The sequence below is a fragment of the Ovis canadensis genome, chromosome 3, assembly GCF_042477335.2.
Source record: "Ovis canadensis isolate MfBH-ARS-UI-01 breed Bighorn chromosome 3, ARS-UI_OviCan_v2, whole genome shotgun sequence".
NCBI classification, from domain to species: Eukaryota; Metazoa; Chordata; class Mammalia; order Artiodactyla; family Bovidae; genus Ovis; species Ovis canadensis.
Window position 1 is genome coordinate 78,961,936 of NC_091247.1, and position 19,600 is coordinate 78,981,535.

At 36.1% G+C, this 19,600-nt stretch overlaps 1 protein-coding gene across 1 annotated transcript in view; it reads left to right on the top strand.

Moving 5' to 3' along the window:
- The window catches only part of SRBD1 (S1 RNA binding domain 1), a 228,727-nt gene that overhangs the window by 66,204 nt on the left and 142,923 nt on the right, over positions 1–19,600 (top strand). Inside the window, exon 14 of the mRNA XM_069583411.1 lies at positions 532–639. Coding sequence (XP_069439512.1) covers positions 532–639 — 108 coding nt within the window. The remainder of the gene's footprint in view (positions 1–531; positions 640–19,600) is intronic.

Here is a 19,600-nt window from a genome sequence, read left to right on the forward strand (position 1 = left end):
TGTTCATTGGAGGGACTGATGCTGAGGTTCCAATATTTTGGCCACCTGATGCAAAGAACTGACTCATTGGAAAAGATGCTGATGCTGGGAAAGATTGAAGGCAGGAGGAGAAGGGGACGACAGAGGATAAGATGATTGGATGTCATCACCGACTCAGTGGACATGAATTTGAACAAACTCTGGGAGTTGGTGATGGACAGGGAGGCCTGGTGTCCTGCAGCTTATGGGGTTGCAAAGAGTCAGACACGACTGAGTGACTGAACTGAACTGTTCACTTATTCTTGCCTAAACTTGGTTACTTCTAGGTGGGGAGAAAGCTGTTTTTTGAGACTGTGTGACCATAAAACATTTCTCCTTGACCTCCTATAATACCAAGTGCAGAGGCATTGTCTTTTATTCTACATAAGTCTGGATATATGAGACAATATGAGCGTCATATAATATTGTTTGTGCATTCTGTCCATTTTCTCCTGATTGATTTATAAGCATGCCTTGATCTCATCCCTTTTTTCATTTTGTTTCTTCTTCAAGCTGCAGCACAGTGGTGATTGGAAATGGAACTGCCTGCCGGGAAACAGAAGCTTACTTTGCTGACCTGATAATGAACAACTACTTTGCACCACTGGATGTCGTTTACTGGTAAGGATGTTAGAAATGTTTCTTTCTCTCTTTTTTTTGAGAGGCAAAGGAACTTCTGAAGTTCGATAATGATAAATTCTTCTTTCTCTTAAGATGTATATCTTTTTGTCATCATATATCACCTCTTCCCATTCTTAAGAGCTTTGCAGGACAATGTAAAGTGTCTGTCTCTTGGAGAAATTTGAGTTTCAGTATCCTGAAACTGCTTATTTGATGCAGCAACTTAGGGCTTGGATTCATGGGATTTTTCAGGCAGTACATTGTGTAAGGGCTATAGATAACTAGTGACTAAGGAGAATGGTGTCCTGGCCCAGCAGCTGTAGACTGTGGATAGCTTAGCCTTCTTCTCCAAAAGTTTTTCTTTTTTTTAATTTATGTATTTTTAATTAAAGGATAATTGCTTTACAGTATTATATTGTCTTCTGCCATATGTCAACGTAGATCAGCCATAAATACTTATGTCCCATCCCTCTTGAACCTCCTTCCTACCTCATCCCACCCATTTAGTTTGTCACAGAGCACCAGATTTAAGCTCCCTATGTCATACAGCGAATTCTCACTGGCTAGCTATTATATTTTATATATGGTAATGTGTGTGTTTCAATTTGATGTCTGCGAATTAAATAGCTTTGGATTAGCAGGACCTAGATCTGTAGTAGTTCTGCTCCTGGTTCTGTAGTAATTCTGCTTTCATTCACCATTGTTTCCTCACTTTCCTTTTAAACCTCAAATAGCCATCTTTCCCTTTTCCAAAGTACGGTTGAATGCTAAATCTTAGAGTTTAATTCAAGAGAAGATAGTTACAATGGATGATATCTAGGGGAAAACATGTAAGAGCCATCTCCCTTGCTTTTTGAAAAATGTAATTCAGCTAATAAGTATGTGATCAGGATCAACAAAACAAAACAAAACCCAGTACAGGAAGAAGAATGCTAGGATCCATTCTGATAGACCAAAAGATGGTGGCTTTTATTTAGTGTAGCATTCCTTGGTATGTGGAATTGTATTGTAGTATATTCTTTGTGCCAAGAGACTTCCCTGGTGGCTCAGATGGTAAAGAATCTGCCTGCACTGCAGGAGACCTGGGTTCAATCCCTGGGTTGGGAACATCCCCTGGAGAAGGGAATGGCTACCTACTCCAGTACCTGGAGAATTCCATAGACAGAGGAGCCTGGTGGACTACAGTCCATGGGGTCACAAAGAGTTGGACCGACTGAGTGACCGTTTCACTTCTTTTTTCACTTTTCTATGCCAAGAATATAATCAAGATGTTAGAAAAGCAAATTCAGGGTAACCAAAGGGGATTAGAAGGGTAGGGTCAATCTGTAGGTGATATGGGATCATGATTCAGGATAGAATCAGGTTGAATTGTCTGTCTTAGCTTTTTTCCCTCTCCATGTTAGTTAGGTCAGTCTAGGAAGTACTGTGAATCTTCCCTATTCTGGGAATTGCACACATACACTCAGTCCTTTTGAGAACGTAAGACTAGGACCTGACATAGCTAATTCACTTTCTTTCTGGCAACTGCTCTGATTTCTGTTTAACTTGTTCATATTAATTTGATATAAATATCTTGCATACATTTACAGTGATTGTAAATAGAACTTTGTTAAAGACATTAAATATTGAAGATTTGTTGGATTCTATCTGAATTTGCTTAGAGACTCTCCCCTGTCTTGAACTTGCAGCAGTGTGTGGTGGTAGGAGGAGGGTGAGCTTTGGAGCCAGAAGAATCTGGGCCTGTCTTTTGCTGTCATTATGTGCTAGTTATGCGTGTTTGGAAGGCTTACTCTGCCTCTCCGGCCTTCTCTTTCCCTCATCATTAAAATGGGGAATGCTTTAATACCTGGCCTACTGAAAATGCAGTAAATGTGTAAATAGACCAGAAAATGGAAAGAAATAGGGAATGCTTTTGCTTTCAGTAGTAACATTTTGAAATTTTCTTTATAATTATTTCCATATTCAATATTAAAACTTTCTTTAATATTTCTTTTTGTGTTATATTAAGAATTGCTTTACTATATTACTTTGTATCTCTATAAAGGATGTTAATTTTGTTCCCCAACCATAGTACAGAATTCTTTCATTGTTTATAATTAGTTTTTCAATTCATTTTCTTGGATTTCAAGAGAATATATGATCATATCATTTATAAAAGGTATTGAATTTATCAATTCTTTTTCTAGTTGTAAACCTTTTTATTTTCTTCTCTTCTTTAATGGTATCATGCAGTATCTTTGAAAAGCTATTAAATAGTAATGATAGTGGATTTTTTCCCCTCCTTTAGTTTTATTACAATGCTTCTAGTATTTCCCTTAAGTATGTTACTGCCTTTGTATATATATTTTAAAATCATTTAAAGGAAATAGTCTTTATTTATGAGGATTTTAAAAATATAGATTCCTATTGTACTTAAAAAATCAAAAATAAAAGATAACATTAATGCTTTTTCAGAATTTTGCCATGGTTTTCTCTAAAGAGGTTTTTTTTCTCTTTTGATCAATATGCTGAATTCTGAAAGTAGTAGATTTCCTACAATTGAACAATCTTTGCAGTTCTAATGTGAACTTTGTCATAGTATATCATTCTTTTAATGTACTTTTGGAATATATTTGCTAGTGTTTTATTATGTGCTTTTGAAATCCTCAAATGGTGCAAATACATAATCAGAATTTACAGTGTGAGCTTTAGGAAAATCAGCTGTTCAATTTCACTTTATCATCATTTTGCCAGTTCAACATACCTTTATGAAGAAACCATGTTTTCTCATCCAGTGCCTTGAAATGACATTGCAAGCTACATTTAAGTTGAAATTTCCAAGCTTTCTCTGGCAGTCATTTTTAATACTCCTGAACAGATAATCTAATGGGCATTCCTGTAATTCTGTCAGCTACTTATTTATCATGAAAAACCTTTTCCTGACAATCCACCAGCACGTTCCTTCTTATCTATTTCTTCTACAACTTTTGCCCTGATTTATCTGCCATAGGTTAACATACAGCATGATTTGTTTTCTAATTTGTAAACCCCATGCATTCTGACCCATCTATCCAACTTCTGTCTCAGTCATTTCTCTTGAAATAAACTCTGGCACTTATACCTTCTATGGAGAAAATCATCCAAAGCTTCAATCTCAGTTTTATCAAAGGAAAAAAAAATCTGGATTAAGTTACAGATTATGACATGTTGGAACTTAGTTTGTCACATATGTTTAAAGTTGGAAGTGTTTGTGAAAAGGAATTACACAGTATTACATGTATCATTTGTTTTAAGTATGTGCTAGAATGATTTGATCAATTCTCTGGCCCATAGTAGATATCACTTTATTTTTTGAATATCTGAGTATTTGTTCCCATTCATTTTAAAATGTCATACTTGATTATTTTGGTTTTTTTTTTCAATTCCTGTTTCTCCTTTTGTAAAAAAAAAAAAAGTGTTTCCTTTTATATAGTAATGGTGAAATTTATTGAAATGTAGAAATCACTAGCTTCTTATGAAACATTTATGTTTTTATGTACTGTATCTGGTTTCTCCTACATTGATACCTTCTTAAATCAGGGTACCATGTTTTACTTGTCTCTGCCTCCTTCACATTGTGTATTTCTATACTTATAGATGCATCTCAATAAATATTTACTAACTTGAATTGTTGAATATTAATGTTAACACTATATGCTGCTGCTGCTGCTAAGTCACCTCAGTCGTGTCTGATTCTGTGTGACCCAATAGACGGCAGCCCACCAGGCTCCCCCATCCCTGGGATTCTCCAGGCAAGAACACTGGAGTGGGTTGCCATTTCCTTCTCCAATGCATGAACGTGAAAAGTGAAACTGAAGTTGCTCAGTCGTGTCTGACTTGTAGCGACCCCATGGATTGCAGCCTACCTACCAGGTTCCTCCATCCATGGGATTTCCCAGGCAAGAGTACTGGAGTGGGGTGCCATTGCCTTCTCCGAACACTATATGAGGCCCCTTTAAACCTGGGAGCAGAAAATGGAAAACAGAATTTAGTGCTGTTAATTCACACCTTCTCTTAGTGTTCCTATTCTAAAATCTGCAATTTATAAATGACTTTGATCACTGTATATTTGTTATAACCTTTCCCCTACTTCGTATATTTTCTTTTTCTCATACCAATAAATCTGTCTTTATTTCAGTTTCATCATGCACAAAATGAAATAATAAAAGTACTCATCTTACAGAGTTATCATGAAGGTTAAATGAGTTTATATATGTAGTATAATGTGCTTAGAACAGCACATCATTATTAATGAGGTCAAATATAATTTTATATATTCATTTCCTATTTCTGTAGTTTTCGTGTATGTGTGAGTGGCTTGTTTGTATCCTTTGTCCATTTTTGGGTTTTTTTTGGAAGTTTTCATTTTGTTCGTAATTGCTCATCTTGTTCAGATTTGTAAATTGTCTTTGTATTAACGATTAGTTTGTTATAATTTTTGCAAATCTTGCAAATCACTTCCCCATCTTTGTGTTTGTAATTTGAGCTTTATTTCATGTAGAATTTCATATTTTATTTTCTTCAGTTTATTTATCTTTTTCTTTATGGCTTACGAGTTTTGTATCATGCTTGAAACTTTTCTTTCTGTCTTCTGATTTTTGTTTTGAAGTCACAAAACCTCATTATCCTCTCAGTTACTTGTATGGTTGCTTTGAAGCTTTATTCTCTAAGAAACCAAAAATTAATGAGAGAACTTCAATAAGCTTAGATAACAGAAATAGAAAGTAGAAGGCTGTGAAATAACCTCAGGGTAGTTTTGAATATGGAAGGATGCCAGTTTCCCTTCAGGCCTGTTTGCCAACTCTGCGGTTTTGTAAACAGCAGAGCCACCTGATTTCCTCCTTTGCTTCCCCCGCCCCCTCCCTTTCTCTTTACTTTCTCCTTCCCTCCTTGTATCTATCACTTTCCCCTCCCTTAATCTCTTGTTTAGTTATATCATATTTTGGCATCTCCTGTCATTTGACAGCTGGATTGTTTCCTATCTTTGATGTATCTTTAGTTTTAAGCCTGTCAGTATAGATATTTGACCATAATTTCAGTGTTTATTTGTAGGCTATGGTGTTTGTAATGAGCTGAGGAGACAGTTGTTGTTCAGTTGCTCAGTTGTGTCAGACTCTTTGCAATCCCCTGGACTGTAGCACACCAGGTTTCCCTGTCCTTCACCATTTCCCAGAGTTTGCTCAAACTCACATCCGTTGAGTCAGTGATGCCGTCCAGTCATCTCGTCCTCTGTAGCCCTGTTCTCCTCCTGTCCTCAGTCTTTCCCAGCATCAGGGTCTTTTCCAGTGAGAGTTCTTCTGGACATTTCTGTTTTCAAATTTATTATTTACAACTCAGTCAGAAGGGTATATATATGTTCATAAGAAATAAAATATCAAATTTTTTATTGTTCCTTTTTGCTGTTAGGTAGCATTCTATACTGCTTTCTTTGTTCTTTTAATACTTAAAATTTCCTAGACTTCTTAAGTAGATAGAGTGATATTTTTTGGTTCTTCAAAATCTCAGCCATCACTTTTCAAATATTACCTCTGTCCCATTTTACCCTCTCTTCTACCTTTGAAATTCTGTTTACATCTACTCACCCTTCTCACTCTATCCTCCATGTTTTTTAACTTCTCTCTTTTCATTTTCCATTTCTTATTTCTGTGGGCTGCATTTTGGTTGCTTTCTTCAGACCTTTTCTCCAATTCACTAGGTTTTTCTTTAGCTTTCAGACCCATCTATTGAATTTTCATTTCTAGAAGCTGTAGTTTTTCACTTCTAGAAGTCCTATTTGTTACTTTTTCAGCTTTATTGAGACAGAATTGACATATAATAAACTGCACATATTTAATTTTTTGCAGTTTCCTAGGTTTTGACGTATGTGTTCTCCCATGAAACTGTCACCACAATTAAAATAATGAATATACCCATCACCTCCCAAATTTCCTCATATTCCTTTGTAATCCGTCCTGCCTTCCCTGAACCCTCCCTCCCCCAGGTAACCTCTGATTTGCTTTATGTAGCTATAGATTAGTTTGCACAGTTTAGACTTGTATGTAATTGGAATCATATAGTATATAGTCATACAGTGTAATTATTTTGAGGTTCATCCATGATGTTGTATTTGTCAGTAGTTCTTTTTGTTACTGAGTAATCTATTGTATGATTAAATCATAATTAGTTTGTTCATTTACTTGTTGATGGACATTTGAATTGTTGCTGGTATTTGGCTATTACAGATAAAATTGTATGAACATTCTTGTTCAAGTCTTTGTGTGGACAAAATGCTTTCATTCATGTTGGGTATGTAAGTAGGAGTAGAATGGCTATGTGGTATGGTAGGCATAACTTAACCTAAAAAACTGCCAAAATGTATTCTGAGGTGCTTTTACTGTTTTGTGTGCCCACCAGGAGTGTATCAGTTCCAGTTTATCCATATCCTTATCAATTTGCTTGCTTTGGCCAGAGGTCTTTTAAATTTAGCTATCCTAGTGGATGTGTAGTGACATTTCATTGTGGTTTTAATGGACATTCCCCAGCAATTAATGATGTTGAGCATCTTTATTTGCTTATTTGTCATCCATGTATTTTCCTCGTATAGTATCTGTCCAGATCTTTTTCCCATTAAAAAAATTGGATTATTTTTCTTCCTATTATTAAGAGTATTTTATATTTTTTAATATTTATTCTGAGTTCAGAGCCTATAAGTACATGTTTTGTAAACATTTTCTTCCAGTCTCCACTCTTTACGTTTTTTAACGTGGTCTTTGGAAAAGCAAACGTTTTAAGTTTTGATGATGCTGGATTTATCAACTTGTTTTGCATGGTTCTTGTCTTTTGTCTTATGTAAGTAATGTTTGAAAAAAACTAAGGTCACTGTGATTTTCCTGTGTGTTTTGTTTTAGAAATAGCTTTAACTTTTGTTTAGGTCTGTGATTCATTTAAAGTTAATTTTTGTATATGGTAAGGAGTTTTTTTTTTTTTTCTATATAGCTATGGATTATTCCAGTACTTTTAGTTGAGAGATTTTCCTTTTCCCACTGAATTGCTCTGACATCTTTGTTGAAAATCAGCTGCTCATACATGTGTGGATCTGTTTCTAGAATCTGTTTCATTAACTTACATGTCTTTACACTAATCTTTGTATCTTTAACACTACTAGTGCTGATTTGTATAGCTTAATAAGTGATGAAATTAGATGGTGTGGCCCTTCAGTTTCATACTTCTTTTTCAAAATTGTTTGGCTTTTCTGTGTCCACAGCACTTCTACATAAATTGCAGAATCAGCCTTTCAGTTTGTGCTAATGGGCATGCTGGGATTTTGCATGGGAGTTGATTCTATAATGTAATTTGTAGAGAGTTGACATCCATCTGTTTAATTTTTGATTTCAGTTATTTTTTTAATATCTAGAAACTATTTTCAAATCTGCTTGATCATCTTACAGTTTTTCACTTGTTCCTAAATATATTTTTAAACGTCTTTTATTTCCTTAATTATACTTAGCATTGTTATTTTGTAGTCTGTGATAATTCTAATATCTAAAATCCTTTCAAGTCTATTTCTGCCATCTGTTGTTACTGCTGGTTCTGCTTTGTTTCCTTTTTTTGTTCTGTTAGTTTTTATTGAAAACTTATTTTCATGGAACTTTGTCTGTGGGAATTCACTGAGGCTTGGATTGATTGTGAGTCTCTTCAAAGAGGATTTGTATTTCCTTCTGTCAGGCTCCTGTAGACACTACCAATTTGGGATCATTTAAATTAAATTCTCGGCTTGATTTTTATTTTTGCTGGCCACCCAGGAGTGTGAATTTCGGCTGCAAACGAAAGAGATGGCTTATGGTTCCATGTTCGCATCAGAGATTTCTCCTGTGACAAGGTCTGAGATAGTCCATTGTCATTGCAATGTCCTGGGGTTAGGGTACAGGGTATACTTTGACCCATATACTGCAGATTTAACACTTTTGGATATCAGCTTTATATGTGGGAGGGTTGTTGGAGGAATCATTTGTTAATACCATCTAAAACCCAGGTGGACCCTGGGTTTTGTCTTCTGTGAAGCTCTTCTCTAATTCTGTGAAGCTCTCTGAGGCCATAAAATTCACCTGGTTCAGCAATGCTCTCAGGTAAAAGTAAGCTTCAGAAATCAAGGTTCCTGTGTTCTTCATCTTCCCTTTTTTTTTTGCTAGAGTATTTTTTTTTTTTTTTGCCAACTCGCTAATGCATTTAAGAAGATGTATTATATCTAGTATTTGTATTTGTTTTCAATAAACTGTTGATGCGGCTAACCAGTTTTCCGTATTACTGGCAACATGGTCACTACTTAATTTTCTGTCCTTAGTCCGCTTTAAATTTAAAATTTGGTGTGAGATTTAGAAGATGATCATTTAAAATCATCTCAATTTATACTTCCTTTGTTTTGACCTTGCCACTTGCAGCAGTGAAATTGCTGAGCCCTAATCACTGGACTGCCAGGGAATTCCCTCAATTTATGCTTTTAGGTTAAGAACTATTTGGTTCTTTTTCCTCTTTCCTCTGGGTATGAATGCTTATGAAATATGTACATGATATTGTTCTTTGTCAGTTTACTAGCCTTTTTAAAAAAGTATGCTTGGAAGAATTTTGAAAGTCCAGGAAAATATGAGAAGGAAAATAAAAATAATTTGTAATTCACCACTCAGAGAATGATATTAATATTTTATTATATTTTATTCTGTTAATAGTTATTTTACTTTATTCATTCATTCAACAAATATTTATCATATGTAGATGATTAATTGAATGAGATAGACTCAAAACAGTGCAAGAAGAAAACTCTTAATTTCTCTCTTACTCCATAATCATGTTTGGAGTAGTTCTTTTCATTCTTGCCTGTAATAATGGAGAGATCTCAGCTTATTCATTTCCTTTTAGTCATTAGGGTAGTCTCATTTTAGCAATCATAATATCTTCTCTAGTGTAATAATCAAAGCTCCAAACCTGAGATAAATTAAATTCCATGTCACTCTGGGAAATACTGCTGTACTAATGGGTTTTGCAGGAGCCATAACTTCCTTCCTTTTCCCTTCTTGCTATTTTTCTCTTCCTCTCTAATTCACTAGCTGAATTTTCTCCAAGTTGAGTTCTCAGAGTTGAGAATAGGGAAAAGAAGCCTAGTCCTTCTAGACTAGACTCTAGACTCTAGACTCTAGAGGAGAGAGTCCTCTCAGTGGCACCTTTACTGTTGCTGATCCATTGTTCTGTGGGGTGTTTTTGAAAAACTTTTGTTTTTGTTTTCTGAGATTTTCACCAATAGGATCCTTGAACTGCGATCCCTGTGACTTGGCAGACATCTCTGGTTATGACTCTCCTTCTCTAGACCCAGGCTTTAGGCGGGCTATTCTTCTCTGGGATCCTTTGCTACTCAGCCCTCCGGGGCAGAGCAGTTTGCCAGGTGGCACAGTGGTAAAGGATCTGCCTACTGATGCAGGAGGCACAGACAGGTTCAATCCCTGGGTAGGGAAGATCCCCTGGAGGAGGAGATGGCAATCCACTCCAGAATCCTTGCTGGGAGAAATCCTATGGACAGAGGAGCCTGGCAGGCTGTGGTCCATGGGTTCGTAGAGTCAGACGTGACTGAGTGCACACACACCTCTTAAAACATAATCTCTTTCAGGCTTACCTCCTACTTCCTCCTTCAGACCTATCTGGCTCATACATCTTTGCTTACTCTGAAAGGGGGATCAGCAGATGAGTGCAGCTCTCCCCCTTTTTATTCTCTCTCCTATGCTTGTTCTTACATCTATTTTCCTTCTTATATTCACATGTTGGTCTAGTGAAGCCCCATCACTTGACATGGGGCAAGTGGGATCCTTCCACCTGAGGTGCTCTCATGCAGTCAGCAAAGTATGTACCTCCCCAAACTGTATGGCAGGTGCAGTACTCCGTGCTGGGAGTAAGAGCAGTGAACAAGACAGACAAGGTACCTGCCTTGTTGAAGCCTTTATTCTAGGGAGGAAAACAGATGAAAAGATAAGGGCGCATGTGTGTCTGCGTTTGTGTGTGTGTTTATATACTATGTCAATTAGTGATAAATTCTATATAGAGAATTAAAAGCAAGGTAAGTGGATAGAGAGGGACAAGAAGTGACATTTTTGGTAGAGATAGATATAACAAATACTCTTGTCTTTTAGTGATAGGAATTCTATTTGTGTGGTGTGATGTATGAGATATATATTAAGGAAACCACCCAGGCTGAAATAAAGCATGATGAATTTATGTCCTTGTTTATCTGTGTTATCCAGACTTGTGTCATTATTGTCATCTTTTCCATGTCATACGGCTCTGTAAGGCCATGTTTTTCAAATTGTAGATTGCAATCCATTAGTGGAAGGTGAAGGCAGTAGTGGGTCCTAGCAGCATTAAAAAAAATTAAATAGGAAACAATAGAAAAGGCTAAGTATTATTTCATGAATATTTGTTTTAGTGGCATATATGTATTTTGTACTGGGTTGAGTTCTTTTGAATTCCTTCACCAAATTTCAAAGTTTGGGGGAATTCCCTATGTATAGTCCCCTGTATATGACAGGCAGTGCTCTGACACCAGCTCGATGCCCTGCCGTTCAGTTCTGATACTATCTACCTAGAGATAGCTTAGATTCCATAGGCCAGTGGCTCAGTCCCATGTGACGGTAAACTCCTCCCATCCCCAGATTGTCACCTGTATTTATGACCGACTAACTAGCTGTAGATTGGAGTTCCCAACCTCTGGAAACCCTCCTCAGGTTTGATTAATTTGCTAGAGTGACCCAAAGAACTCAGGAAAACAGTTTAATTGCCCAACTGGTGTACTATAAAAGGATAGGATACAGGAAAGGCTTCCCTGGTGGCTCAGTGGTAAAGAATCCACCTGCCAGTGCAAGAGATACAGGTTTGATCCTTGGGTTGGAAGATCCCCTGGAGAAGGAAATGGCTGCCCACAGCAGTATTCTTGCCTGGGAAATCCCATGGACAGAGTACAGTGATGGCTTGAGAAAATGTGCTGTGATATTCTAGGGTTTTGTTGTCTTTCACCTACTGGTATTTCTTCCTCCATTTCTTTGACTATTATAAATACTAGACTGTTGTTTATAAGGCTTATTTTCTAGGATGTTTGTGACATTGAGTAAGTTTAAAAATAAAACTGTTGTACATCCAGTATAATTTATGTTCATGTTGTTGAAATGCCTAATATTTTTTTTTTAATATACCTGTATAGAGAGACCATTTCAGTGAGGTATGTTGGAAAGGGAGGCATAAGGAATGAATAATTATGGTGTGTATGTGGTTTTAAAATACTATTAGGTTTCAGATTCAGTTTGACAGCTTTTGATCAAAATAAAATATGGTTTAGCAGTTTGTAATCCATGTGTTTCTCTATCCCCAAGTCCAACTTAAGTATCTGTAGGAATTACCCCAGCTTCCCTCTCTTCCCCTTAACTCTTGCACATCTTTGTTTATTGACTTAGATTAGAACTGGCTTCAAGCCCAGTGATGGTCATTTCATGTCTCGAGGTTTTTGGTTACAAATCTGCTTTTGTTGCCAGATCCAATAAAGAGTCTTGATTGTTTTTGTTAGTTTTATTGTAGGTTCTTGCCAAAGATACAGTGTATTATAACCAAAACAGATGTTCTGTTTAGACAAGTGTATTTGCTATAACAACCAAAAATGTAAATTAAATATGTTCAACATTAATGTAAGAATTGATGAGCTTTGGAATGTTGAGTGTTTTTGATAACCTTTAGAAATGGAAGGAACAATGCCTTATTTTGAGCAATTGTTTTACATTTTTTCTCTGCCCAGATTAGTTTGTGTATGTCGTCTTATATTCTTATACCCTCCTCTATGCTCGTGTTTTACTGTGATCTTGAAAGCAGAGTGGAGTTCACCAATTTTATATATACATGGTTCAGTTATTTCTTGAAGTGCATACGTCAAATAAACACTATTTTGTCATCAATACATGGTTGAGTAGAAAAAATATTTTTAAAATTCTCATGCTTATAAATAGGTAGACAAAATAATTACATTGATTTTTCAAAAAATATATATTTGTTGAAGTTAGCAACCATATTATAGTGTTGTAATATAGCTCTTTTGGGACTGTAAATAACCTGTCTCTGTGATTAGAGCCTGATTTATGCTGAATTCTGTGTAATAGTGAACACCAGTGTATTGTGAATATGAAAAGAATATGTTTATATTATGTAATTTTAACTCTTTTTGATCATAGTTCCTAGAATAAATTAGATGTGTGAATGCCTTATCAACAGGTTGCTAATGGAACAAGTTTTATGTTGAGATTGTCAACTCTGGCTTATTCTGATTCATGTTTTTCTTTTCTTTGGCATTAAACAGCTTGCTGTTGTCCCTCACATTTGACCAGTACTTGAAAAAATATATTCAGTTGATTATTTGGGAACATTAAATTTTTTTAATTAGAACTGTTTGGGTTATGCAGAAATACTATGGCTCTGTTTCATGTTTCAGTTGCATTAAAACGGTGAAAAAAGTACTAGAATTCTTTGTCGTTGAGATCTTTTTCATTTGGTTATATAGAACTTGAAGATTACGGGACCAGAAATTGCTATTTGTAAACAGTAGTTTTTTAATCCACCTTATTTGTGTTTTAAACTTTTTTTTTTGAGGGGGGCACCTTTTGATTCTAATGTATTTTATATGGCTAAATCTTTGTGTTACGCTCTCCTAACTTATTGAAATACCACTTTCAAGTTCTCCACATCTGTACATTTCTAAGGTTACACCCAGCTTAATTCCCATTACTTTTCTGCTTCACAGCACTTGCAGTTTGAAGGGACCCTAACATTTGGGTTCACATTATGATAATTAGGTTTCAGGGGCATAGGGGATTAAAGATGTCTCAGGTCTAGTTGCAGAATAAAGTTCAGAAGCACTTGTAAAACTTGCCTGATTGGTGGGTAGAAGAGCTTTTATTTATTCACTACTCATGCAGCATTAATCCGTATTTCATCAGGTACCTACAGTGCTGTAATTCTAGATGTGACCTAGGGACTTGATTTACTTCAGCTCCGTTTTCTTTATTAATGTGCCATGAAAGAGGTACATGAAAGATAGCCAACATCAAAGTACCTTTTAAAGTAAAATGGTTGATAGGAATTCCCTGGTATTTAACACTGTCTGTCAAATGTTTCAGCTGGTTTGCATCCTTTTACAAGCTATTGCTTGCTGCGCTAAAAGAAATTTAAAGCAGTTGTTTCAAGTCTTGATGGGGGTAGAGTGTGTTATGGTGGCAGTTGTGGTGGTGGTTGGGTGGCAATGGTTAGCTAGAGAAGAGAGTAAATGAGAAGTTAAGGAAATATTCTTTTTCAGCCGTGCTCCACCCAAGATGGTTTGTTTTTGTGTTTTCCTTCGGGTTGGGTAGTGTTTAGTCCAGTGTGGTGCTTATGATCCGAGTGATAAGGTTCTCATCTGGGTTATAAGAAGACTGAAGAAGGTGTCCAAAGAGAATTCATCAGACCTCTAGGAAAGCAAGAATAAAAGGCAATGTCAGTATCTTATTCAGAAGATTGTTTTAACTAGTTTAACTTCACAGCCTGTTTATTCTTTACTGAGTTATCTGAGAAAAGGTTTTAAGCATAGTAATGTGGGAAACTGAGTCTTAAGAACAAAGGAAATAGGACTCAGAAGAGGCTTGCCATAGGTATTGTGGAATATTTATTTTCCTGTAAACCAGTGTTTTAGAGTCTATTTATTGTCTCTGTTCTAGGCTGAATATATGGGGTAGAACTTCCTATAGCTCAGTTTTGAAACTGATTTCTTCCTTGTTTCACAAGTATTTGTTTGGTGTTTCTTCTACTTAAGAAATATTTAAAACCTTTTTGCTTTTAAAATAATTACAAGGATTGTCTGTGGATCTGTTCCTATCATCTTTACCATGAATTATCTTAATTTTCACCCTGGAGAAGAAAGTAGCAACCGACTCCAGTATTCCTGCCAGGAAAATCCCATGGATAGTGGAGCCTGGCAGACTACAGTCCTTGGGGTTGCAAAAGAGTCGGACATAACTAAACAACTAAACAACATCTTAATCTGAATAGTAAAGAATAGGAGTTACAGAATGTCTTATAAAATGAAATTTACTTGTTTTCAGATTTATATTTTCAACTTAACTAACATAAACTTGACTTGTGGAAGTCTTTTAAAATCCATTGTAATAAAAACTTTTCTTGTAATTAGTATCTGTTAAAATGTATTTGTTGGACAAGAAAATAGCAACCCACTGCAGTATTCTTGCCTAGAAAATTCCATGTACAGAGAAGCCTGCTGGGCTATCGACTGTGGGGTTGCAGAAGAGTTGGACATGACTGAGCGCACATGCAAAATGTATTTGTGTAGTATTAGAATGCTTTAAAAATAGCATATTCTCTTGATATTCTTTAATTTTGTTTAATTAATTCTTTAATCCTTTTGTTTGCACTTCCATGCTTAACTAACTTTTTATTCTCCTGTGGTGGGAGGATAAATTTCAGTCCAGACCTGGTCTTGGTACTAAAGCATTTTGCCTATAATATAAGAAACCAGCACTACCATTGACATATAGGTGTTTGATAATGGCCTTTTCTTTATAAGGAAAGCAGATACTTGAGATAGACAAACAGACATTCTATTTTTGTCAATATAGAACAAGCTACAGAGGTCTCCCGAAAGGAGATAGTTTACTAAGTGTATATTGAAAGTGAGCAGTGTATTTAGTTTGTATGGCATTTGAATCTGTGAATAAGGAATGGGTTGGAGGAGGTTTATCTTGCCCATTTGTTGATATATGAGAAATGCAGAACTTGCTGCCATTCCTGTAAGCCATATATGGCTCACCCCTGGCATTAGGAAGAGTGACTTTGGGGATGGAGAGAAATGGATATTAGGAAATAGGTAATAGAATGAAAGCTGGAAGATGTATGGCTTTCTATTCATGGCACAACTTTCTTCAACCTCTGATGCATCCCCCCTTCACAGTTAACAGCATCTTTTTCAGCATACAGGCTAGGTTCCTTTAATAATTTGACATGATTCATCATAGTCATAGGCAGTTGGGAGCAGTGCAGCTGCCTAAAAAAAAGTAATCAGGATCTTTTTTGCAAGCATTTTAGCTTTCCTGAGGCAGAGTTGTGGAGGCCTTTGGTTGACATAGTAACTAATGCTTTTGACTTTTTTTGGAGTTTTTGTGCATCCTATCTGATTTATAAACAGTATTGTTAAAAACCACATGATTTGGCCCTACTATTGTACTTATTATTAAATATTGCTGCACAGTATTTGAACTTATTAGCTATAAGTTAATGTAAAGCTTGATTGGTAAGAACCAACAGTGAAGGGTTATAAGTGACATTAGTTACTTAGTGATAAACAGTTTGAACTTGCAAGTCAAACTTAGCAGTTGATCAGTATATTTTTGACTGACTCTTATATTTCCTTCATTTACCCAAAATTTTTATTATTCTTCAAAGTATTTTTATTTTTCCTTTCAACACAAGGTTCATGAACTACAGAAGGGACCATAAGAAGTTAGACTATATTCCCAACTCCCAACAGGTTTAAATTCAGACAGTTCCATGGTTTAAATCATGATGTTGCCATCATTGTCATTATCATATTCTACTTGCTATTTTAAATGACACTTCATAATATATTGTAGATGTCTCTGGCTCAGAATTAAGATGTTGGTGTGGGCAAAATGCAAAAACTTTGAGGAAAGATAAAAATGTGAAGAAGCCTCTACAATATGTCTTCAGTGTATAATGAGAAATACTTTGAGGATATTCCTTTCTCTTCAGGCCACTAGGATTCAGTGATTTCCTTGTCTTCCAGGACTTATTTTGAATTAAAATTTACTGGTCATAAAAGAAGAACCTATTTTCTTTCTTATCTTTATTGCTTTATTAGAGGACCCTTACCTCTTAACCTTTTGTGAGACTCTGTGTCTGATTCTAAATACGAAATGCTACTTTTAGTTAGCTTAGCCTTTAGTGCAAAGACTAATAATTAAAGTTTTTACCAGGAAATTGGTCTTCTTTTCCGTTTTAATAAAATTTTGTTGGGTGCAGAAAGATAGGATGTTAAGAACTTCAGCTCAAATTTTCCAATTTGAGACTTGATATTTTTCTCATTCATGGTTTTTGGTGGGCAGTTATGAGAAGTAGATAGAGAAAGCTAACCTGAGAATCTCTTAGGAATGTCTTGGACTTTTGAAGTATCTTAGGTTTTTCAGGTTTGATTTCTTCATCCTCTTTCATTTTCTTACTGCTGTTTTTCTTTCCTGTCTTCCTTCTGGCTACCTTTCCTTAGTGACAGGTTTTTATTAGATGGAAAAATGTAAACTGAGTTTGTTCTGTTGAATTTAATATCTTTTTAAATTTTTTTTTATTGAAGGATAATTGCTTTACAGAATTTTGTTTTCTGTCAAACCTCAACATGAATCAGCCATAGGTATACATATATCCCCTCCCTTTTGAACCTCCCTCCCATCTCTCTCCCCATCCCACCCCTCTAGGTTGATACAGAGCCCCTGTTTGAGTTTCCTGAGCCATACAGCAAATTCCTGTTGGCTATCTATTTTACATACGGTAAAGTAAGTTTCCACGTTACTCTTTCCATACATCCTACCCTCTCCTCCCCTCTCTCCATGTCCATGAGTCTAGTCTCTATGTCTGTTCCTCCATTGCTGCCCTGTAGGTAAATTCTTCAGTACCATTCTTCTAGATGGCGTGTATATGTGTTAGAATACGACATTTATCTTTCTCTTTCTGACTCACTTCACTCTGTATAATAGGTTCTAGGTTCATCCACCTCATCAGAACTGACTCAAAGGCATTTCTTTTTATGATTGAGTAATATTCCATTGTGTATATGTACCACAACTTCTTAATCCATTCATTTGTTGATGGGCATCTAGGTTGCTTCCATGTTCTAGCCGTTGTAAATAGTGCTGCAATGAGCAATGGGATACATGTGTCTTTTTCAACCCTGGTTTCCTCAGGGTATATGCCTAGGAGTCAGATTGTGGATCATATTGTGGTTTTATTCCTAGTGTTTTAAGGAATCTCCATACCGTCTTCCATAGTGGCTGTATCAATTTACATTCCCACCAACAGTGCAAGAGCATTCCCTTTTCTCCACACCCTCTCCAGCATTTATTGTTTGTAGACTGTTTTGATGATGGCCATTCTGACTGGTTGGAGAAGGAAATGGCAACCCACTCCAATATGCTTACGTAGAGAATCCTGTGGACAGAGGAGCCTGGTGGGCTGCTGGCCATAGGATTGCACAGAGTCAGACACGACTGAAGTGACTTAGCATGCATGTATGCATTGGAGAAGGAAATGGCAGCCCACTCCAGTATTCTTACGTAGAGAATCCTAGGAACAGAGAAGCCTGGTGGGCTGCCATCCGTGGGGTCACACAGAGTCAGACACGACTGAAGTGACTTAGCAGCAGCAGCATTCTGACTGGTGTGAGGTGATAGTTCATTGTTTTGATTTGCATTTTTCTAATTAATGAGTGATGTTGAGCATCTTTTCATGTGTTTGTTAGCCTTCTTTGGAGAAATGTCTTTTTAGGTCTTTTCCCTACTTTTTGATTAGGTTGTTTGTTTTCTTGGTATTGAGTTGTATGAGCTGCTTGTATATTTTGGAAATTAATCCTTTTTCAGTTGTTTCATTTGCTATTGTTTTCTCCCATTCCGAGGGTTGTCTTTTCACCTTGCTTATAGTTTCCTTTGCTGTGCAAAAGCTTTTAAGTTTAATCAGGTCCTACTTCTTTACTTTTGTTTTTATTTTCATTACTCTAGGAGGTGGATCATAGAGGATCTTGCTTTGATTTATGTCATGGAGTGTTCTGCCTGTGTTTTCTTCTAAGAGTTTTATAGTTTCTGGTCTTATATTTAGGTCTTTAATCCATTTTGAGTTTACCTTTGTGTATGGTGTTAGGAAGTGTTCTAATTTCATTCTTTTACATGTAGTTGTCCAGTTTTCCCAGCACTATTTATTGAAGAGGCTGTCTTTGCCTCATATATTCTTGTTTCCTTTGTCAAAAATAAGATACCCATAGGTGCATGGGTTTATTTCTGGGCTTTCTGTCTTGTTCCATTGGTCTATATTTCTGTTTTTGTGCTGTACCATACTGTCTTGATGACTATAGCTTTGTGGTATAATCTGAAGTTGGGAAGATTGATTCCTCCAGCTCCATTCTTCTTTCTCAAGACTGCTTTGGGTATTCGGGGTCTTTTGTTTTTCCATATGAATTGTGAAATTTTTGTTCTAGTTCTGTGAAGAATGCTATAGGTAATTTGATAGGGATTGCATTGAATCTGTAGATTGCATTTTGGTAGTATAGTCATTTTCACAATATTGATTCTTCCTACCCAGGAACATGGAATGTCTATCTGTTTCTATTATCTTTGATTGCTTTCATCAGTGCCTATAATTTTCTGTGTACAGTTCTTTTGTCTCCTTAGGTAAGTTTATTCCTAGATATGTGATCCTAGATATTGTTGCAGTGGTGAATGGGACTGATTTCTTAATTTCTCTTTCTAAGAATTTAGTATTTTCAGGGAAAATTTGTCTCCAAAATCTGGTGTATACAATAGCATCCCTTTTTTTGTTGCTATAACGTAGAAGTGAAATATTTCATTTAATATTTGATCCAGCTCATCTGTACTCCTCAATCTCATAGTCTGCTATCTGTCCCACTGCTCTTGAATGTCTTACTTCTGCTTTCGATAGTCATCTTTTCTATGCATCTTTGTACCTCTTATTCTTAGATAACGCCCAACTATTTTCTTCATTCCCTTTATCTTTTCTGTATATCTTTTCCTTGAGAATTTCTCCATCTACTTATGAGGCTCCTTTTTCATTTGAAGGTTTTAAATCTACATCCTTAGTTTCAAGTTCTTTCCAGAGATCTGGACTC